Source organism: Colletotrichum orchidophilum, assembly GCF_001831195.1.
Source record: "Colletotrichum orchidophilum strain IMI 309357 chromosome Unknown Scaffold_29.1, whole genome shotgun sequence".
In the NCBI taxonomy this organism is placed as follows: Eukaryota; Fungi; Ascomycota; class Sordariomycetes; order Glomerellales; family Glomerellaceae; genus Colletotrichum; species Colletotrichum orchidophilum.
In genome coordinates, this window is record NW_019172985.1 from 267,098 (window position 1) to 289,530 (window position 22,433).

Below are 22,433 nucleotides of genomic sequence, written 5' to 3' on the forward strand. Positions count from 1 at the left end.
GAAGCATTCTCATCGTTTTTAAGCCGCAGGATATCATGCAATAGCGTACTTGATCTCAGCCAAATGCTGGATTCATAGCATAAGAAATCACAAGCTGGCCGCTTGAATCTTTGAAACACTGTTGCGAGCATATTAGCTGTTGAATTTGCCGTGGGTTGTGTCTGCTCCTGCGACGTACACTGTGCAAGTTACCGACGATCTCATCGAGAGATGGGGCAAAAGAGTCATTGACGTAACAAAAGACACTGTCTGTTTCTTGAAGCTTGAGCCTTTTTCGGAGATACCAGATAACGGTGTGGAAAGTTTGGGTGGAGGAGATCTTGGCTACCCCTCGAGCGAGCGAGGGCGCACTTCCGACGGCCTTGAACTTGACCACAACCTTTTCCGAAGGATATTCGCCAGCGCTGGCCAGGGCAGAAGCCACATCGCGAGGTTGAGCTATTAGGATGGCTGAGGCGGACATGGTGAGTGGCACCTCCGGTGAGGCAGGACGATCCGGGATGGTTGCGGGAGGAGGTGACGCCGAGTCGGACCTCGGGATGCCAGGCGATGAGGGAGTTGCCATTTTCAGATGCTGTGTGAATGTCTGTAGTTTATGCGTAATCGGATTATTGTTTGAATTAATAGGCTAACATTCGTGAGGAGCATCGTCCAGCTGGCCGACTCATGGGATATTCATAGGTTGTTCAAAGTACTGGCAGAGCAAAAGAAGTGAGGTTGGAGAAGAAAGAGTGAGGCGGGTCATTGTCTGCTTCGGCAGTGGAGGTGGTTGACCGGAGCCCCGTGAGTGGTGCAGGGTCGCTGCCTCAGTGCGCCTTGGGTAGGCTCCCCAAGTATCCATACCTAATGGAAACCACCACCAGTTTGCTCCGCCGCTGAGCAGCTAATTTCTTGGCTGACAGTATCCAAAACACCCAGCATCATTCACAGATCCGACATCAACCGTCCCGCGTCTCACGCCAATATTTCATCATAAACTCGTGACACTATAGGCAAGTGCAGTTGAGAAATAGGAGACCTACAGGTCCGAAGACCGGAAAAAGTCGGGCGGTAGGCTATCTGGATGCCAACCTGCACGATGGTCGCAAGGTTAGAAGGAGAGAAGGATGCATGGAATCAATGCGACCACCCTCGGCCTCAGGCGCGTAGCACTGAATCGGCGTCTGGTACTCTCACCACATGTTCCGCGCTCACTAAGTACAGACAGCACTTTTCGCCGTGGGCAACACTCAAGCCAGTGAATGATTCACGACCACGCTTTCTGCCTCGGTGAGCCAATACGCAGGCGGGATACTCGAGGTTATTCACTTCTTCTGTAGGCCTACCTGGCTGGTACTGTAAAGGAGACATGCAGATGTGACAAAAACGCAAGTAACAGGATCCGATTCAATCCAACTGTCTTATTCCTGCGCCACACAATCACAAACGAGTTGTTGGTCACCACTATGTTCATGAGGCTATTTATAAGGCACATTTTGTGCTTTTTGGATTGTTTCTTTTCCTGACATATTTTCAAATCAAGCAAAGCTCAATTTCTAACCTTATCTGCAGAATATCCAAGCCCTCGACTTTTTTGTGTTGATTTGGACCGCTGAACGCATCCTACCCTGGTCCCTCGCAGATTCAATAAAATGACATCACCATCGCCAGGAACGCATGCTATGCTTGTACATAAAGAGGCGAGCCATGTTCAAAACTTGCAGGGCTTCCCTTGGGTCGTCAATTTAGACGGTGACAGCCTCGATGTGTCCATCGTCGTTGCCGTAGCACGTCATGAACTCGTTCCTCGCGTCAAGGATAGCCCGGTGATTCGAGAGCGAGTAAGCCAGAGCATCAACGTCCTTGACCACCATATCGAGAACGGCTGGGTCGTGTACGGCGTCAACACGGGATTCGGCGGCAGCGCCGACTCACGGACAGAGCAGCTCAAGAAACTACAAATTTCCCTGCTCCAACATACCCAAAGCGCTATCATCGCATCCTCAGACCTGACCCAAGGCCAGGTTGATCAGGATGGACAGTCGCACGTCATTCCCTCGGCTTGGGTGAAAGCCGCCATGGTCATCAGAGCGAACCAAAACCTCCGCGGTCACAGTGCCGTCAGGATCGAGGTCATCGAGACCCTCCTCAGCCTCCTCCGTGATGACATCACGCCGTTGATTCCTTTGCGAGGAACCATCTCGGCATCTGGGGACTTGATGCCTCTATCTTACATCGCGGGGACTCTGATCGGGGACCCCAATATGTTCGTCACCGTCGGATCAGGCACCGGCAGAAAGGTCATGTCTGCCCGCGATGCACTGAAACAATACGACATCCAGCCTGTTGAGCTGCAACCAAAAGAGGGCCTAGGCCTCATCAATGGGACTGCACCCTCTGCCGCCCTGGCTAGTTTGGTCATACACGAAGCGAACCAGCTCGCAGTTCTCGCCCAAGCCCTGACTGCTTTCACTTCCGAGTGCTTGCTCGGAAACGTCGAGTGGGCCAACGAGTTCATCCACAGAATCCGACCTCACAACGGACAGGTCGAGGTGGCCAACAACATTCGAAACTTTCTCAGGTCCTCCAAGCTTGTGGCTGGTCTGGAGAGCAAGAAACGAACGGGTCAGGGCTTATGGCAGGACAGATACTCGACAAGGACCGCGCCCCAGTGGATGGGCCCGTATCTCGAAGACCTCCTTCTGGCCCAGAGGCAAATCCAGACCGAGCTCAACTCAACGTCCGACAACCCAGTCATCGACATAGGCGCCGGCGGTGACGTGCTCGCAGGGGACGTGTATTCAGGAGGCAATTTCCAAGCGACGGCTATAACCTCCGCCATGGACAAGACCAGAACGGCGCTGCAGATGATCGGGCGCATGCTCTTTTCGCAGTGCTCCGAGCTGATCAACCCGGCCACGAACAACGGTCTCGATCCAAACCTGGTCTTTGGAGACCCTAGCCAGTCCTACACCATGAAGGGCATCGACGTAAATATGAGCGCTTACATGTCGGAGCTGGCTGCTCTCGCGCATCCCGTCTCCTCTCACGTCCAGTCGGCCGAGATGCACAACCAGGGCATCAACTCTCTCGCGTTCCTCTCGGGCCGTCGCACCATGGAAGCAGTAGATATCCTGTCGCACATGTGTGCTGCCCACATCCTTGTGTGTTGTCAGGCGGCTGACTTGAGAGCCTACCACGAGAAATTCCTCTCCTCCGTATCCTTGTCGTCCCTATCTTCCATGTCAGCCATAATTCCCCTGTTAGCAGAGAAATGCGCCTCGAGCGATGGCCAGACAATGGAGATGACAACGAACGATTTGGACGAGTTGGTCAGGGTGTGGTGGTACGACGCAAACAAGCTCAGCCACATGCAGCGCTGTTCGATCGTGGCCTCGAAAGCTGCCGCTCACATCACGGATCTGATAGCCCAGGAAGAGCCTGGCTCCGTATCGCTGAAAGACATCCTGGGCGTCCGAGACGAGCTCCGACAAAGCATGGAAGCGTGGTTCGCCGAGCCATCGAACACCCCCACCTCGACGGGCGCACACGTCACAGGCCTTGAAGGGCTAGGTCGGGGCTCTGCGGCACTATTCAACCTTGTGCGCGGCAAGTTGGAGATTCAATTCCACCAAGGCCTCAGGGAAGAGCAGCCCAGCACGATCGGTAACAGCGTTTCGAGAATCTACGAGGCAATCCGCCATGGCACCGTCGTCCCGGCACTGTTACCCTGCCTTCTTCACGATGTCGAGGGTATAAATGCATAGATTTTCAGAAAACCGAGTGAGGACAAGTCGTGGGCTGTTCCCGATGATCTGGGCACGCCCTCGCCGGATGCGCGGTCCGTGATGATGATGGCATCACGGGAATGAGAAGAAGAACAACTGAAGAATAGGAAGCGGGTGGAGTATTAAGTTTCATGGAGACAGTGGCTGGGATCGCTTGTAAATAAGCCAAACACAGATAGACTCAGCTCCACGAAAATAATAAAGTAGTTAAAAAATAACTGATCATGTAAGGGGAATGCTGAATGCTCTCTTAGTCTGCGTGCAGTAAACGAGGGCCAACTAAGCGTTGCTTGGCGTAGTTGAATTAACTAACATGTGTAAAACTATCACAGTCCTCACAGCTTCTTCATTACCCACTCAATTATAAGAAGAATATGCTTCTGATGGACTTGTAGAATACAAGAACTGTTGTAGACCGCTTGTGAATAAATGAGTGAAGTGGTAAGGTAGCGGAACACTTTGCGACACAATTCTAGGACTTTGATATCAGTGTGTTGACAGGAAGACAAAGGCGGGCTGCTTTGCATGTGATGAGAAAATCAACTGCCGATTAGATTACATCGAAGGATAAATGAATAAATAATAAGTAATATGTCAGTCGGAAAAGCCGTGCAGGTAAAATGCCAAAAAGGCAAAAGAAACTGTCCCTAGCAAGGCTCGAACTTGCGACCTTTGGATGTCCCTAGATGATCTAGAGTCATATGTATGAATATGAGACCAACGCTCTACCGACTGAGCCATAGAGACGAGGCGTGGAAAATAGTTGCCAGTAAAGTGGATAAGTAAGCTCAGGAGGCTCAAGCCCAACTCCATTGCAGTAGGCCCGCGCTGCGTCAAGTAAGGGGATGGGACGGTGGCGCAGATGCAAGCCTGACGTGTAAAAACCGAACGAACGCGTGGGAAACTATACTTTTCCCCTTCCAAGCTTTGTCAGTTCCGCATCGTCGAAACCTAATTCGATTCGTCCCTTCCTGTGGAATTTTTTATTGTTCCTAACTCATTTAGAATACGATTGTTCAGGACATATGTCATGGTCGAGGCAATTCATCGTAGCTAGCTCAAGGCCGCTCGCGAGAGACTGGTCTGCAGACGGTGTCTTCTCGTGACGGGACTGGAATCAAAGCATAATAGCTCTTATGGTCAAGATGGTGGGTGTCAATACACCTCCGGACTCCGGAGATTCCATTCGCTTAGTTAGTTGCGTGCTCGAAGGAATAATTACTCATGTTGATCTGTTGCCCAAGAAGGCCTGATGACATAACCGAGGCATGTTGTGAGCGAATGTGTTCTTTTAGATGAAGGATCTGGGAGGATATATATTGCTTGAATTCTCCTTAACGCCTTTTTCTGAATGACACGACGCCTCGGGCTGCTTTACGACACTGGAGCATCGTGCTTTCCCAAACCATGCAGGTTTGTTCGTGTTCAACGTACATTATACACAAGCATAGACTGTTCAATATGATATCTACACCGTGGTTCATTAAGACGCGCCGTCCTAGTCTCTCTTCCTATCAAATCCCCGGCCCCTGATGATGATGACGATGGCCGACGAAGTGCCGCCGCCGTGCCCGAGCCCCTCCAAAAGCATGGGGGAAAAAATGAGCCGTCGTGGTATAAGATAATCCATGCCGAACGCCACTGTGCATGCAATGTTATCAATGCGAGCCGACCTATTAATGAAAGACGAAGTGAAGAGAAAACAAACATGACCGGAAACCAAACATGGTGTCATGTTGGACAGTCTACTGGTATCATTGGTTCCACGACCGTGGAACATGTGCAGCTTTTTGTGATAATGCGCCGTGCTCTGAAGATGGTGGCACCAGCAAGTGGGGATCGAGAAGAGCATTTGAAAGCAGGGCAGAGGCGGTATCAAAGTGTTGAGCGACATGGCGAGGAGTCCTTGGGCTGGCCTGGTCTACAAGGAGTCATCCGTGTATTCGTCGTCACGTAGGTGTTTAGATCGGTATCTGGGAACTCGGTCCAGTTGACTGAGGAGGTCGTCCAGCTCAGCCCAGTTATCAGTGTTTTCAGCAAATTTGCGATGCTTGCGTGTGAGAATGTGCTTCGGGTTGTCAGTGTGGCACAGCATTATTCGCGTTCCATTCTCCACATACCTCGTCAAAGTCTTTAAACTTGTCCTGGCAGTTCTCACAGTAGCCCGGCTTAAGGTCGCGCTTGCTCTTAGCGGGCATGGCCTGTGTCTTGGAGCTGGTTCTGGAGAGCTTGGAGCCATGCTTCTCGACGTCCTCTTCAATGAGCTCCATACGCCTACTAGTCGTTCGAGAGACACTAGTAGATCTGGTAGAGGTTGCCTCCAGAGACATCTCAGTGAGCCGTCGCGAGCTGGCGTCTTGCGGAGTGGGAGCACCTCGTTGCAACACTTTGCGTTGCAAACCATGTACCTCTTTGCTCGTACCAGCCTTGGCCCCGTTGATGCCAGAGGTAGACGAGATCATGTTCGAGCGGATAGCCGAAGTCACGTTGGATGGTTGCAGTCCAGAGGCCACGGGCTCGCCAGCAAGAAAACGCCCATTGCCGGTCCGTCCTGTGAAAGCATGCTGGGTCCGTCCGAAATCTATAGGGTTCGATACCACGGCCTTGGGAGGGTTGAACACGTCCATTGGTTTCATGGCAGCCCGTAGCTTGTTCTGTCCGTCTTGCATCTCTGAAAGCGAGCGCTTGCCAGCGGCTGCCTTGGGCGCAGGGACTTCAGGAGGCTGGAGAGATGGACGCTCCTTCACTGCAGGCTTGGCGGCACGCTCCTTGTGTTCCTTTGAATCCTTCTGCTGCGTTGATGGCTTCCGGCTGGGCCGTTCAACCGGTTCTGGCTCTTCGACAAATGGACATCGGCCGTCGGTTACAGTCCTGAACTGCGGCCACTCGCCATGATACTTGTTATTGACCTTGGGATACTCCCGCACCATGATGGGCTTCTGCTTCTCGTCGATGTCGTAGACGTAAACGTACGGCCCTTTGAAGTTGATCATTTCCCGGCTGGTCACAGCATCGGAGGGGCCGTTCAGCCTCTCATGCTGCAACAACTGCAGTAGACCAGGCTCCTCTATACCCTTCTTCGGTCCGACGTTCCTCGCTGAATCACGATTGGCGCCATATGCCGCGACGACGTGCGGGTCAGGCTCCAACAGAAACTGCAGTATCCTTTGAAACTTTTCCACAGACCAAATCTTCTTTCCCATGTCGCGAGCCTTGTGAAGAACATCGTTGCTCTGGGTTGATCTTGTCCGTCTGGTTCTGTCGTCATGAGCTTGGGTTTGAGCTCGCCTCGATGTAGTCTCTAGCAGAAGACGTCTTCGTGCGTCGGTAGACCGGTCGAGAAGGGAGGGATTGATAGTCTGAGGCTGCTCCTCGAGTTCGGCATCGTGTGCAGAGGCTTGGACGTCCTCCTGCGCAGGTATCGGTCGGGCGGTCACAATGTGGGTGATACTGCTCGAGAAGAATCGTTCGTCTCTCTGGAAGATCGTTCGTCAGTGGACAAGGGCCAACAAAATCAAAACCGGTTAGCTTTGAACATACGGCTCCAAGAGACTGTGCTTGCCGGGCAAGCTTGGCCCTCTGGTCTTCTGGGACACTGTCATAGTAGAAGAGCATTTTGGGAAACCTCCCCCGGTACTCGGCTTGCCATTGCCGGATCCTCTCGACATTACTAGAGTCATCGTGATGTGTTGATCGTTCCTTTGCGATGGGGCGGCCGACTCGCTGGGGGAGCTGGGAGGCCTTTGTGACCTTTGAGGGCGATCGAAGCTGGCGCGAGCCGACATTCTCGATAACCTGCTTCTTGAACGGCGGTGGCTGGGCGTAGAGCTCTTCCCGTTGGATGTTTGCATGAGAGCGCTTCTGCTTAGCGTGGGCTAGAGCAGAGGCAGCTCTCAAGGGTGAATTGGCCACATTGGGGTTGCTAGACAAAGGCGTTCGTCTGGCAGACATGGCCGGAGGAGGAATAGGATTCGGTGATAGGGATATGGCTGCCATAAAAAATGCCCAATCAATATGCTCGACGTGGAAAAAGGAGCGGGTGTCTGTTGGGAATATCGGTAGGGTCTGAGCCGTTCGGGGGCGCTGCAACCAAGAGAGAGGAAAGAGAGCGTGAGTATGAGTGGTGGTGGTGATGGTGTTGGTGGTGGTTGCGAGAGGCGGGGGGTTTCTGCTCTGTGGACGAGCACGCGACGTGGGAGGCTACTACACGTCGCTCACGCGTACCAACAGAGACCGTGTCGACAGGTTCACCAAGACATTGAGGACGACGTTGAAGCCTGAAGAAATTGCAAAACCACACGAACGGGAGAGAGACGAGGAGGGGGAGGGTATCGTCGTTGGGGTCGTCGTAGAGGCAGCACCTGCGAGGTGTGTGGTGAATGTGCAGAGGAAAGAGGTTTCTTAATCAAGAGCGTGGTTGGTGTTGTGTGTGTGGGAGGATGTCCCCCCGTCGTCCACTCTTACCAGACTGTGGCCCCCCGGGCTTACCCAAGGACCCATGGCAGGACCCAAGTCGCGCTTGACGAGTTTGGGAGGGGAACAACAGCGCTAATCCCAGTTGGACACGGCCGAAAACACGCACGGGCCAGGCCTCTCTCCAGCAACCGGCCAAACTTACTTGGCCCAGCGCGTCTTCACAGTGGGCGGTCACAGTGGGTGTTGCCGCTGTGGTAAAGCTATGGATCACTGTAATTCCGGGCATGACCCCTAAGGTACCTAGGCCGGAGGTAGGATGGTAGGTAACCTAAGGTAAGTAGGTTAAGTACCCAACCTCACTGGACCCGCCCATGGTACCTTACCTTACCTCACCTTAGGTTGGGTAATGAACCCACCTCCCGTCAACAATAACAACCCCTCGGGCAAGGCACCCGGGTGCTGGGCGACAGGCTGCCCAGGGTGGATGAGGTGACAGGCGTGCAGATGCTGGAAATTGGATGGAGCTGCCAGTGTGGAAAAACAAAAAGAAAATCTTGCAGCTTCTGGGGCCCCGTTGGGTCCATTCCCTGGTGCATCTGCATCTGCCTAGGTGCGCAATGGCTTGCAAGTTGCCCATGTTCGCTGATGACCGTGAGGACCATGTGTGAATGGCGGGCTTTCAGATTCTGTCAGGTATTCTGTCACGCTTCAGAGAATTGGGAAGACAAACGGATTGGATGCCTACCGATGTTGTATTCGTACCGTATATTTACCGAGTTGCAGGAAGTTTGGACGGAATAGGGTATGGGATGTTTAATAATACGCATGCAGGTGCAGTACAAGAGCTGCATGCCTTCATTAAGTACATTAAGACAACGTATACATTCACTCTCACCCTTCATTCACAAATTCTCATCCACTCGTCACTGTGGCACAATACCCAAAAGGGGGAGCATCTAGGTCTACCCCGTCTCAGTCTTAGGCAAAGTCCGCATGCGCTCGCCATTGACGAGTCAGCAGCTTGAAATTCTCCTACACAGGACAGATACAGCTAGCACCTCCGGGATGACCTCATCCGACTTGTAGAGGCCGTCCTGTCCATCCTTCCCGTCCACCTACCTCCCTTGTCTCTGACCTCACACACACACCCACATCACAAGTGACCAGACCCGGTCATGAACGTCTCACGGCCGGTGAGTCGCGCCCTACGTACCGCCCTGAGTTTACGCCCGGCATCGCCATGGCGGCGGCCTCTGCTCTCCGCCGCCGGCCGTCAGCTCCGGCCTTACTCCGACGTCTCTGCCGCCGACTTACAATTCGGCCAGCCGGTGCATGAGACTCACCCTCATATTCTTAAGGCCGGGGAGAGTAAGTAAACACTCACCATCCTCATATAGACACACCTTTGTCTCATGACTGGCTACCTATTCCTCATGTTTGGTTTATGAGAACAAAGACGTCTGAAAAAAAAAAAACCCTAACCTAACGCCCCTTTTCAGTCACGCCCGGCATCACAGCCCAAGAATACTATGACCGCCGTGCCCGACTCGCCGAGAAGCTACCGGACAACGCCGTCGCGGTCCTCGCCGCCGCAGACCTTAAGTACCGCTCAGGAGCCGTCTTCTTCCCCTACCGACAGGACTCTAACTTTCTCTACCTCACCGGCTGGAACGAGGGCGACTCGGTCGCCGTGATCCGGAAGACGGGCAAGGAATACGGCAACTTTGAGTTTCACCTCTTCGCGAAGCCTAAGGAGCCTGTCGCTGAGCAATGGATGGGCCCGCGCAACGGCGTACAGGCCGCACTCGACATCTTCAACGCCGACAAGGCCGAGGACATTGCAAAGATTGACCGCTGCCTCCCGGAGATCCTCAAGGGCGCCAGCAGGGTCTATACCGACATCCAACTGCCGACGCGCCAGGGTGGTGAGAACCAGGGAAAGCTGGCGAACCTGATGAACTCGGACAAGTCGTGGTTGCCCTCCGTCAGGATCCCGCTGTCCCCCGTCATCAACCAGCTCCGCGCCATAAAGTCCCCCGCCGAGATCGCCAACATGCGCCTCGCGGGCAAGATTTCCGGGCGCGTCATCACCGACGCCATGCGGCGGTCGTGGACCAAGGAAAAAGACCTCCACGCCTTCCTAGACTACCGCTTCACCGCAGACGGCTGCGACGGCCCGGCTTACGTCCCCGTCGTCGCGGGTGGGCAAAACGGCCTCTGTATTCACTACGTCGTCAACAACAACGTCATGCACGAGGGCGAGATGGTCCTCGTCGACGCCGGCGGGGAGTATGGCACCTACATCACCGACATCTCCCGCACCTGGCCTGTCAACGGCAAATTCACACCGGCGCAGAAAGACCTCTACGAGGCCGTTCTGACGGTTCAGCGGTCCAGCGTCGCGCTCTGCCGCGAAAACGCTTACCTCTCTTTGGACGAGATCCATGAACACACCTCGGCGGGCCTGCTCGAGCAGCTGAAGAGCCTCGGCTTCGATATCACATCCCGCGACGTCGACGTGCTCTTCCCCCATCACGTCGGCCACTACGTAGGACTGGATGTGCACGACGTGCCGGGCTATGGTAGGAGGACGCCACTGAAGAAGGGCCACTGCGTGACCATCGAGCCGGGCATCTACGTTCCGGACACAGACCGGTGGCCGGACCATTTCCGGGGTATGGGCGTGCGGATCGAGGACAGCATCTGCGTTGACGAAGAGTCGCCCTACATTCTCACGACGGAAGCCGTCAAGGAAGTTGCTGATATTGAGGCTCTGAGAGACTAGGAGAGACTGTAGCAGGGGCGTGGGCGGTGTACCAACATGTGAAACTTGTAAACCCATGTATCCATCGCTGTATGTAATAACAAAGTACGATAACAAAGTGGCACGATAGCAGATGTCGTTACACAAGAGAAGCCATCCCGCTTTTACCATCTGCGCAACGCACCACTTCCTCCACCTGAAAAGCCGCAAAAGATGAGACGTGTGTGATTTCGCGGCGTGTTCTTTACTGGGCCGATATCTTGTGCCAGCATTCTTTCGACTAGGTGGGATCAGGACCCTTGTTTCTCTCGGAGCTTTGAAGGCCAAAGGAGGGGGTTCCTCAAGCACGTTGCCGGCATAGAACTGGCGGGGCCTGCTGCGTGTCACAGCACTGGCCTTGTTTGCTTCCTCGGGACTGAGTCTTCAGGTAGCATTTGGCCAAATGCCTTGTTGGTCAGCTGATACAGAAGAATATGAGATCACCGCAATTGTGGTGCAAATGGCTAGCGCCACAGGTGTGGTTGCCGACTCATCCAGTGGCGGTTGAATATCGACAACACGCCCGGATCGTTAGAACTAATTCACCGAGACGAGGGTGACTATTGAGGTGTTCTTTAATTACCCGGTCTAACAGAAGTCACTGATGGGAATTCCGTTTTCTGAAACTTCACGCAGCCCGGTTCAAGCGCGGCCAGTCACTAGCGATGGGAAGAAATAATTAAACCTTTCTCATGATCATTCTCAACATCGCAGCAGCAACGTGCCAAAAACCATAGCCGTGGGGTCGCCTTGGGTAACAGTGGTTGTTCTTGAATCGATGCGTCTTTTTTCAAACAGACTACTATTACCTTCAAGCCTACCTTATTCTCATGCAGGTTGAATTTCAACTAGCCTTGAAAAGCTTTCTTATCCGACACATCACCAGGAACGACGCCATATGAATCACTTTGGTTGTCGACGACTCCTTTTATCTCATTCCCCAAATGGCTCCAGATAATTCCGAACGCAGTACAATACTTCATTGAAGGTCTGGCAACCTATGGTTATTCTTAACATGCCTGTTCATTCCTCGTAGATTGACCACAATCGTATATTTTGGGGCAAATCGCAGCCCATGAAAACGTAATATGTACAATTCGCAATCGTAATGCGTCATATGATGAGAGGAGGGAGATTCTTAACAGAAACCTCTTGGATCGAACAGCGTCCTGCTGTAGTTCGGCATGGGGAATGGCTGCCGAGCCTGTGCGCTCAAGAGCTGCTCAAAGGCCTGCAGGCGCCTCGCAAGTTCCTGATGCTCGCGCATGATGGCCTTGTTCCTTCGTTCTAGGTAGTGTATATATTCAGTCGCCTTCGTGAGGACGGTGCCCTGTGCTCGTGTGTAAGCAGAGATTTCACCTTTGACGGACGGGGAACACCACTCGATCTTACCTTGCTGACTTTAGGGCCGCGCTGCGATTGGCTGTCAACCTCAGCATCTTCACCAGCTTCCTCAGGTATTGACCTCAGTGACGGCACCGCATCGCGCAGCTCCGAAATTCTGTCTTTGAGATTGGTACGATACTTTCTCTCAATGTCGTTGTGCGCCGTTCGATCGCCCGCCTTCACCTTGTCTTTAGACTTCTCAGATATGCCAGTGGCATTGGTATTGGTCCGTGACACTTGCGGCCGTTGGGTGCCGGGCTCCTCTTTGACCGGGGCCTTGTCCTTTTGCTTGCCCTTGTGATGAGCCAATTGCTCAGGGTCATTGGCCATATCGTTCATACTGCCTGACGCCATGCTAGCATCGAAGTTTTCCAAGCTCGCAAACTCTGGACCCAAATCTGCTCCGACACCAAATCCCATGCCAGACCCCAGACTGGTTGAAGATCGCCCCGTGTTGAGAGCTATTGCTAGCAAGCGTCGCTGTTCGGGGTCGAGCATGGGCGCGCCCATGCCGCCCATTGCGCCCATTCCAAAAAGGGGATTCATCCTTAGCCCAGGTGCTGGCTTTTCCCAACTCAGTGGTGTTGAGTAAAGGCCCTCCCTAGGCGGAACCTCTTGAGGCGGCTGAGAATCAATCTTCCCAAGCTGGTCGCCGAGGTTCATGGATTCCAGAAAGTCCTCATCTTCAGAGAGAGCATTGTCAAGGGCGGTGTCATCCATAAAGTCTTCCGGTTTGAACACAGGATTGGTGTATAAGCCGGCACCCAAGCCAGGTGTTGTGGACATGGGATTTAAACGGTTTGCAGCGGGTCTAGCAAGCATCAGTACGTTAGGTTTTCTTCGATGAATAATATTCGTGGGGGGAAGGTATGTTACCTGGGTCGGTAATTCGGAGTAGAGTTGCTACGCCTTGAAAAGTCGATCTCGAAGCTTCCACCTAGCTTCTGTTCCTCGTCGTCATCAAATTGAATCCAGTAGTCCACCGACTCCAATGCAGCAGCCTCTGAATCGACCTTGGTTCGTTTCCGTGCATGACCATCTCTCCGCCGGGGATCTTGGTTCGGCGCAGTGCGGCTCGGCAAGCCGGAATTCCTTTGTTGACCATGGTTGAACTGCATTTGAGCTGGCATGGAGCCGAGGCCAAAGTTCGTGCTGCTAGGCGATGCCTGGGCAAAAGAAGGCAGGGAACCAGAGGGGCCATTGGACGTCGACTCAGAATTTGCAGGATCGCCGCCTAAGGACTCCCACAAGGAGTTATCGGGCGCATTTCTGGCAGCACCTGTAGCGGACGACTCGGCGGTCTGCTCGGCCGAGTTTGTTGTTTGGTTGTTGGGGACAGCGAAGTAATCGAGGTTTTTGAGAAAGTTGGGGTCCATCACAACGCCAGCATTTCGGCCCCCGACACGTCGGCGGTCGTCGATCTAGAAATCGATATATGCAATGTAGAGTGGATGTACAGCGGCTCGATCGCTTGCCGAGTATTCCTGAGCACTCGAGGCCCAGACCTCGTACGCTTCTTGGTCGGGGAAAGAGTTTGGCGACTTAAGATGGCCAGTCGTACCACCTCGTGTAGCCAATCAAGGTGATCTTGTCATCCAATGGCAGCGAAGGCGATGGGGACAAGCAGCGAGCAACAGTCGTCGGGGTCGGCGATGGCAAGGGAGGCTGCACGCAGTGGATGAGCAGAGACGTCGTTCGCGTTCGTGTACCGTCAAGATTGCGTCGCTCGCGAACAGCAGGAAGGCGGGGATTTCGCTTATTAAGATCAGCCAAGGTTCGAATCGTTCAAAAATCTGTTTGGCTTTGCGAGCAGGCTTGAGGACGCAGGAAGCAAACGAGAAGCACGGGGACAGACAACAAGATCCATCAAACACGGGGAAGGACAAGAAAAGAGTTAAGGGTTGGGGAGGAATAAGTGGAGGCAAGGACGAAAATGACTGGTCACACCTTACGTATCCAGCCAGGGACCTGTGGGAGGCTGCAGGAGGTTTACGGAGGTGGGAGAAAAAAGTTGAGCGGTTCAGGTGACTTGATAGTGGTGGTGCTGCTGTGTTGGAAGCGGCGGCAGTTGAAAGGAGAGCAGACCGGGGATCGCAACTCGCAAGAGGCAGCGGGAGCTATACCGGAAGGACAGAGACAGAGTCGGCTGATATTCAAAGACAGGAAAAGTGACCCGCGCCGGGTTCCGTGAGGGAGGGGGGGATTGACTCGAATTGACTCGGGCCAGGGCGGCCGAGTAGGAAAAAAACTACACTGGCAGAAAAGTGTGCAAAGGTTTGCCAATTGGGCGGGAAAGAATGATGCAGGATCGGGCGGAATGGCCTGACATCGAATTTGCCAGTGGCCGGGGCACACTGGCTGAGCGTATCAAAAATCGACCACTTCATCTTCACAATCGTATGATGAACGAGGCTGCTAGAGGGGAGTCGTGCGATGGGCGCCGAGCTCCAGGACAGGGGTTATTCATTGGACATGTGTCGATCCGGCCCCACTACACCGCGCCCTCATTGTCAGCCTTGCAAGCTGGCCCGAGCGTCGGCCCCAGAATAGACTTCCCGCTCCGTTAGGGTCCGGCTTCTTCTGGCTTGGTGCCCCCCCTCAAATCCCAAGACCCCCTTTCCTTAATCGGTGTCGGTCCAGTTCAGCTCGCGTCCACCTTCCACCCCCCTTCCTTTTTTGATGTATTTGTGCCGTCTCTGGGTTGAAGCTGCACCGTGGCTGCAACGTGAATAACCTCCCCTAAGGCCATGCTTGCCGTCTGTCGCCGGGGCGGCACCGGCGCAGAAGTCATCAAACGTCAGGGAAGATGACATATTGCCCTCGGCTCCCCTCCTTCGCCGTCGCATCCATCGCCCTGTTCCACCCCCAGCCGAGATAACTCATCTTGCCTCGAACAGACAGGCACATACGCTTTGCCGCAATCCCGAGGACTTTGTTGGTGGTAAAACCGTTTGTGGCGACGCCACCCACGTGGAACGGCCAAGACAGAGACAAGTGCCCGAAACACCGTTGGCGCCGTTCGGTCAGCAATGTGCAGAGACGTCTAGAACTTCACTGAATACATCCTTTGATTGCTAGTCACAGTTCTTCACGTTAAGTACTTGACAACTTTAGCCATCTAGGTATCATATCTGTCCAAGTTTTCTCATCTATGGATGAAGCTATTCAGGTTAGCTGTGAACCTGGATGAGGAGGAGGTTTATCTTAAAAGTTTACCAGCAGTTAGTAGATGATGTCAGTGTGTTACGTATGGATATGCAATATGGAGTATTTGGCCCTTATCAGGGATATGAGTAGGCGCAGAGATACATCCTTTGAATGCATTTCCTCCCTTGCATTCCCCGCGTCTTCGACTTGGGTCCCGTCAGGAGGTTCCTACGTATTTCAATTCGGTTCGATTTCAAGCTGGGTATGCCTCTCACGTTTGCTGCAAGTGCAGCAGGTTAATGCATCATTTGCACTTGCCAATAGACCAGGGCTGAACAATACGAACTTTGGTCAAAGAACATCAGGAATGGGAAAGTCACTGGTTTCACCACGGTGACCGAGGGCATCGGTGTTCTTTCTCAACAATGCCAGACTTTAGCCAGCTAGTATGTATAAATACTCGCTGCGGCTGTTCTCTACAACACTTCATGCATCACACACTTCATCCTCTCATTCGCTCTGCCTTCTTGATCGACCCTCGTTTCCCAACCACCATGAAGTTTATTACGGCTATCGCCACCATTGTCCTGGTTTCGACCTCGGTCGTAGCCCTCCCAGCAGAGCCCATCGCCACTCCAAACCCTCACATCGAGCCAATGTGGTCGAAATGCACCAAGTTCTACCAAGCAACCCGTGGAGAGACTTGTGCGTCCCTTGCCTCCAAAAACAACCTTACAGTCGCCGACATCATGGGCCTGAACCGGGGCATCGGCGGCCAGCGTGGATGCCAGATGGGCAATATCATTGAGGCGTACTGGTACTGTGTAAAGCCAGAGGGCTGGTAAAGATTTTTTCATAAGATCATCAGTTTCGCCGGTTGCGTAAACTTCACACTGGCGAAGGACGGGAGTAGTGAGACTACCTAGGATGCAGATCAAGCCAGGCTTCACATCCCAATCAGTTTGGTAAGACGTTATCAACATTGCCGGCGAGTGCTCCTTCCGGTTCACGCTAGCCACAAAGTACTAGTATCAACTACATCAACTCTTCCTATGCAGCCGCGTTCCTACTTCTTCAAATCTGGGTCTGATGGCGAATTGACAACAACCAAGTGAGGAGAACTTCTCAGCGGTGTTGCGGGTTGGGGTCGGCGGCTCGATTGGCGCAGTCGTTACAAATGCCGGCCCAAGCAATCGTGCCATGCTTGGGTTTCGGTCCTTTGCAGCCCTTGCCTACATCAGAGCACCACTTGATATTATGGAAGCCAGTATGACCGCAGTCGAACTTCTTGTCAATCTGCTTGCACATCTTTCTTTATCCCTGCTTTTATATCTAGCGGCTTGCTATCTTTCCCCTCGTTCTTGCCAGTGATGATTCCTGCTATGTTTGCTTGTTAGCATGTCTTTATACTCTTCTATGCCAGCATTCTTGGCTTCGGAGAGCCTTATATACAAATTGCAAGGTGGTTATCCACGACAATTCAGCTCTTCCAGATATCTTCCGTTGCTTCGTGATTCTAGGATCGGTTATATGAATGGGTTGCTCTGTTGCCTTTTCGTGTACTCTGCTTCGGACTCCAAGGTCGCTGGCTGTCTAATAACAGCAGGAAGCCGAGACGGAAAAGGCACTTCGAGGAAGAATTTCAAGGAATCGGATTCGCGGAAGAGGGTTACAGAGGACAGTCTCTGACTGAGGAAGCAAGCAACAAAAGTGCTCAAAGTGCGAGTATGAATTCGGTAGGTTTTATGGAACACCAGTCAGGCTGGTTGTATGACCCAGGATAGTCGATTTCAGCAACACATAACTGAACAAGATCATGAGAAGGACTGAACAATGTCAAAAGGACTGAACAAGGCCAAAAGAAGGTCAATATATGCCCCTCTCGGCGAAGGGGAATACTTGACGTTTTCCGATGTGCAACTAATGCCATGTGGACCAGACCCCTCGGACACCCTGCCGCGTTCCGCGGTGCTGGGAATGACGAATCAAGATGCAGGTAGCAAGGGAAGAGCAGAATCCCGTCGGTACATCACATCTCAGAATTCTGCAGGGTGACTTGACAGCTTGGATGGGCGGGCATGGGGGATGGGGGACCGGGAGTCGGGACTTGGTCTTTCATTTCAGCTTTGGGACATCCCACCGATGTCCGTTGTCCAGTGGACAACAACCGACGTCACTCTTCGAGGAACTAAGAGATTGGTGGGCCTCGACATTTAACCTATCAACGCCGGACGGTGGTCGGTGTTGGGGTCTTCACCCGGCTATTTGCAGAAGCATATTGTATGCTAACGAAAAGGCGGTGGGTAAGGGTACGGGCGTTCTCGCCTTCTCTCCCTGTGAGACATCGAGATTCACCTCGGACACTCTTCTAGGGAACAAGAATGCTACGCGCTCTCTACGTCGACACAAAGAAGGGTCCTCCGAGAAGATGGATATTCGAACCAAGGCAGTGAGCAATAAAGATTGTTGTCAAAAGGTGGGGGCCTGGACTTCTGGTGATATTCGAAAGACCCTAGATCCCTGTTGACTCCTCCGGGGTACCATAAGCCCCCCGTCCTGGCCCTATCACGCACTGTCACTCTCTGATATGTGATCTACTCAGGGTGTCAAACGTCAAAAGTCACGACGCTCTCTGCCCACGCTGCTCATACTGTTCATACCAAGGAGATGTTGTAAGTCCCTCAGCAACCTCGCAGGCTTCATGCGAGACAGAGCGCGGGATACAACGTTGGACACTTCCGAGGAGACCTATTGCAGTGACATTGCGCGCTTCCTAGCCGATATCCCCCTCAAGTTTTCTCGAGAAAAGCCCCAAGGACCCCGCTACTGCGAGCTGCTGCGCGAATGGGCTGATGTGGATGGCCGTTTGCTTGCACCATTTGTCAGACGCACATTGTACACAGTAGGCATGCATACATCGCACGACAGGCCTTCTTATGCAGCGAATAGTCTCTGGCTGAATCTCCATCCTAGTGGAGGAGCTGACGCCCTAATAGCTGCAGGGTCGTAAGGACGATCCGGTTGCCATGTAAAGATGCTTCTTTGGACTCGAGTCTCTTGGAACTGGCGCCTAGGCTGGGTCTCTCGGGTTAGGTTATTCGGAGCAGTCATCGAGATGCCGGACCTAACAGTTGATTGAGGATGTTTCCGGCTACATCCACACTGGCGTCGGTTTTCAAAAGCTAATACCCTCTGCTTTCAGTTGGCACTGGGATACGTGTGGCTAGAAATCCCAATGATTTCTTGCTTTGGCACCAGGAACGTTCCTGACGCCCGAAGGGTATTGTATACGAAGTGGACGAGATGTGCCTCTTACCAACCACTGAGTGACATCAATAGGCAACACGACATGCCTGGGACAGCAGACTTTAGAGTGGGAGGCGATATGCTCCCCTTGCACTAATAATTCAATTATGCGGTACTGTGCAGGACCACTCCTTTGCTCCTTTACGCCGTTCCGGAAGTACGCCACGGTGTCCTTGACGACCGTGGACTGAGTTGATGAGGTCCTTTATTGTAACTCGAATACTATACAGGTAATTATTTTCCATTGAGGGGTCATGTAGCTACGGGTGAGTTGTCGAATTTGCGAAAATGAAAGATGGTAGTTGGCTTTGCCACTAGAAACCTCCTGATGCAATTAACAAGCCACGATACCGTGGACATCCGGTCAAAGGGACGGCAAGCTAGCGTTTCGAGGAAAACTGATCAGATATGTCGTAGGCTTTCACAAAGTAACGGAATAAGCAAGTTCGTAGCCCGCGCACTTAAACCTTTCCCTTCAAATCAATATGATTTGCAAGATCGGTTAAACCGCTAGGTAGCAACTCCATCTTTCTTTGTCGAAAAAGGTACCCTGAATTAGCTTTCGGCTGAAAATCGAGAACCATCATAATTGGGTAGTAAATTCGATGCTAACGACAGTTCCAAATCTAGTGGCCGTATGATTATCAGAATCGACCCGGGGGCTAACCCTCATGGCTTAGTCAACGAGAGCCGAAGATGCCAACCTGTTATCGTTGCTCCTCTCCTGTGACGAAGACATCATCTAACCTTCTGTAGGCCTTGTTTTCTACTTCGAGTTATTTTTGTAGATTTATGTTTAACAAGCATTCAATGACACCTGGTCATGTGGCATGAAGTACCCTATTGGCATCTACAAAAGCGCACGTAGAAAACTCATTGGCCAACATTTTCTATTCCAGATGAAGATTTCGATCATCTCCATAGCAGTGCATTTTCTTGCCTTGAAACGATACGTCTTCTGATACTCATGCACTTCAATTCTAGGCCATCAATAGATCTAATTGAGCTTGAGAACATAATTCTCGCAATACCTAGGTATTATCCCTACATCCATCGCCAATGGGATGCAGATGCGTAATGATGCTTTCGACCCTGGAAAAGCTTGCTGTTCCATCCCAAGATAGCGCAGATAATACTCGAACACATAGTCCTGCCTAAGAGGTACCGTGCTCTTGCCCAAGAGACATAGAGGGGATCATGGTCGACGGGAAAGCGCGGGCTGATGGTTGGCTCTTTCCCCCTTCCATCAAGCCTTAGGTAAGGCACCTTCCTGATGATCACAACCCAGACCCCACGCTCCATAGGTAGGTACCTTCCTCTTCCTGTCTTCTGTCTCATCCCAAGTACAAAGCCTTGGAGGTAGGTGCGTTTCGTTTTCTTTTCCACCTACCCACGGCCGAGACTGGTGAAGTTCTTCTACGCCTGCTCCTCTCCTCTTCACTCAACCTTCCAGTTGGCCCAGGATCACATCACCATATCCCACTGGCTACAACTTTACTTCCACGATCCCCGTCTCTGAGTCTCCTGTTTCCAATCCTACCTGGAACAAACAACGCCTAGACGGCGCAGATGACAAAATGTGGTGCAGCATCCCGAAAATCCTCGTGGGATTGTTGTTGATGCGCACATGGGTCGCCAATGTTGACGCCTTCTCTTGGGGCGACGTCGAGATGAAAGCAGATACCCTCACGTCTCTGGAAGAACATCTGGTAAACCCCTCGGTTACAGTTCACGACGCATCACGCTTGCCGAATATCTACGCCGTCGCCATGCAGGAGCTTCAACAACTTGAATCCGAGCCTCTTTGTCATCGAATTGCTGCTCGACACTTAGTCAACAACTGTCAGCTACTCGAAGGCAAAGACGACGCTACGGTCCTTACTGACAGCGGTAGACAAATCCGTGACTTTGTGGACTCCTACGCCGCAAGTCTTGCAATCTGTGATTTGGAAAGAGGCAGTTTTGTCATCCCATCGGGCTGTGCACCATTCAGAGAATATTCCTTGGCTAATTTGCCGGCCTCAAAGGTCGCTCGCCTTCACGTCTCATCTCAGCAGATCGATTCGTGTCTTTCGGGGTTGGCCAAATCTGACTCCGCATGGAATACCTGGGTTAGCTACCGACATAAAGCTTTGAGGTTCTGCGAAGCTGCCCGCGCAGACAACGATAAAGGTAAATACCATTCACATGTCGAGAATTTCTTCTGAACCTGCTACAGCACAGAGCATTCGTCTTTATCAACGCCTTACAGAAGTCCTGTCTAAACTCTCAGAGGGAGTCGAACAAGAGCTTGAAGCCCACCTCCACGCGATCAACCTAAGAGCAGCCGAGACGACCGAGCAGCTCCGCCACATGACCCCAGAAATCTATCAGTTGCGAAATAGCTTACAAGATTTAGACAGATACATATCTCAGGACGTGATGCAGGTGGCTCAGGTGGGCTTATAGTTGCTCTTTTTGAGGAATGCCACGACACTAACTGAAAAGGCATCAAACTCTGCGATGCGAGGCGGCCTCGAAGATGCCCGGAACCTGCAACAGCTACTGACTGTACTCATCAAAACGGTCCTCAGCAGAAATGCCGAGGTTGCAGCATCGCATGAGCTTGCACTGGCAGACTTCAAAGACCAAACGGGAAATGAGATAGCGGTTGTCATGGCTGCGCTTGCAACAGCTGTAGCATCGTCTATGACTCTTCATGATCAGTTGGTAAGTATGTTTAAACCGTGCGATTGTTTACTGGGCTGACATCAAGCCAAGGAACTATCACATCTCCGAGTGGTTGAAATGGCTGGTCGGCAGGATTACCTCGAGAAGGTGAGTCAAGCCTTTCTGAAGCCCTGAGTATGTAATTGAGGATTTTAGGGGTTGCAAAAACTTTTAGACACCACCGACGATATCTCCTCAAAATACGAGTCACACTCTGAAAGGCTGTCACACGCGGTTCGGATTTCAGGAGACCTCCTGGAGACACTGGATAATATGGCTACATCGACATCGGAAGTTCGCGGTTCTTTTGACCATCGACCAGGTTGGACGAGTTGGATCCCATACGTGGCGTGCCCGGCCGCGTCTTTGCTTATGGGCTCGTACGGTCTTCCACCATCAGCAGCACGAAATCTGGGACTCATTGCTCTTGGTATGAAAATGATGATGTATTTCTCGGAGGACAGGACACTGACTGAAGTGTGCTTCATAGGCGAATTTGCTGGCTTCATCATGTCTTACGCCAAATATCTCACTCCGAGCCTTCTCGAGGCTAACCGATACACACCTCCACTGCCCGACGTTGTGAACACGACGTTCATCCCCACGGCGGCACAAAAAGACATTTTCAGAGACCTGCCGCTAAATATACGCAAGATCCGGATATCAAAGACGACTTGAGCGGTGCCAGTGGAGATAGACTTTCGGCATACATAACACCTGCAAAGCTCATGACATCTGGGCAGGGCGAAAATGTTTGCGGCGTTTGTGGCGTTTGCGGCGTTTGTGATATTATCTTTTACTTTCCTATAAACTTTTCGTTGATTTTTTCGGGACGGTTTACTGGATCATGGTCGTTGCAAAGCGGTGGATATTAGCACAGGGAAATGGGTTGGCTCTGA

General features: G+C 52.3%; 7 protein-coding genes across 7 annotated transcripts; 4 read left to right on the plus strand and 3 right to left on the minus strand.

The window, feature by feature from the left end:
- Positions 1–55: 55 nt before the first annotated feature.
- Positions 56–565, minus strand: CORC01_04462 (ubiquitin-like autophagy protein Apg12; the record flags this gene model as incomplete). The annotated part of the gene is made up of 2 exons (XM_022616109.1): positions 56–118; positions 179–565. 2 exons carry the CDS (start codon positions 563–565, stop codon positions 56–58), a joined length of 450 nt encoding a protein of 149 aa, XP_022477417.1.
- Positions 566–1,631: 1,066 nt separating this feature from the next.
- On the plus strand, positions 1,632–3,746 carry CORC01_04463 (phenylalanine ammonia-lyase; the record flags this gene model as incomplete). The annotated part of the gene is made up of 1 exon (XM_022616110.1): positions 1,632–3,746. One exon carries the CDS (start codon positions 1,632–1,634, stop codon positions 3,744–3,746), a length of 2,115 nt encoding a protein of 704 aa, XP_022477418.1.
- A 1,942-nt stretch (positions 3,747–5,688) lies between these two features.
- Positions 5,689–7,718, minus strand: CORC01_04464 (Dfp1/Him1; the record flags this gene model as incomplete). The annotated part of the gene is made up of 3 exons (XM_022616111.1): positions 5,689–5,835; positions 5,888–7,243; positions 7,308–7,718. 3 exons carry the CDS (start codon positions 7,716–7,718, stop codon positions 5,689–5,691), a joined length of 1,914 nt encoding a protein of 637 aa, XP_022477419.1.
- A 1,640-nt stretch (positions 7,719–9,358) lies between these two features.
- Positions 9,359–10,968, plus strand: CORC01_04465 (metallopeptidase family M24; the record flags this gene model as incomplete). The annotated part of the gene is made up of 2 exons (XM_022616112.1): positions 9,359–9,551; positions 9,683–10,968. The coding sequence occupies 2 exons, from the start codon at positions 9,359–9,361 to the stop codon at positions 10,966–10,968; spliced, it is 1,479 nt and encodes a 492-aa protein (XP_022477420.1).
- A 1,156-nt stretch (positions 10,969–12,124) lies between these two features.
- Positions 12,125–13,748, minus strand: CORC01_04466 (helix-loop-helix DNA-binding domain-containing protein; the record flags this gene model as incomplete). Its single annotated transcript, XM_022616113.1, has 3 exons — positions 12,125–12,316; positions 12,379–13,183; positions 13,249–13,748. 3 exons carry the CDS (start codon positions 13,746–13,748, stop codon positions 12,125–12,127), a joined length of 1,497 nt encoding a protein of 498 aa, XP_022477421.1.
- A 2,325-nt stretch (positions 13,749–16,073) lies between these two features.
- On the plus strand, positions 16,074–16,364 carry CORC01_04467 (uncharacterized protein; the record flags this gene model as incomplete). The annotated part of the gene is made up of 1 exon (XM_022616114.1): positions 16,074–16,364. One exon carries the CDS (start codon positions 16,074–16,076, stop codon positions 16,362–16,364), a length of 291 nt encoding a protein of 96 aa, XP_022477422.1.
- Positions 16,365–20,402: 4,038 nt separating this feature from the next.
- CORC01_04468 (nuclear membrane fusion protein Kar5) lies at positions 20,403–22,212 on the plus strand (the record flags this gene model as incomplete). Its single annotated transcript, XM_022616115.1, has 6 exons — positions 20,403–20,997; positions 21,044–21,261; positions 21,313–21,534; positions 21,586–21,642; positions 21,691–21,964; positions 22,025–22,212. The coding sequence occupies 6 exons, from the start codon at positions 20,403–20,405 to the stop codon at positions 22,210–22,212; spliced, it is 1,554 nt and encodes a 517-aa protein (XP_022477423.1).
- Positions 22,213–22,433: the final 221 nt, after the last annotated feature.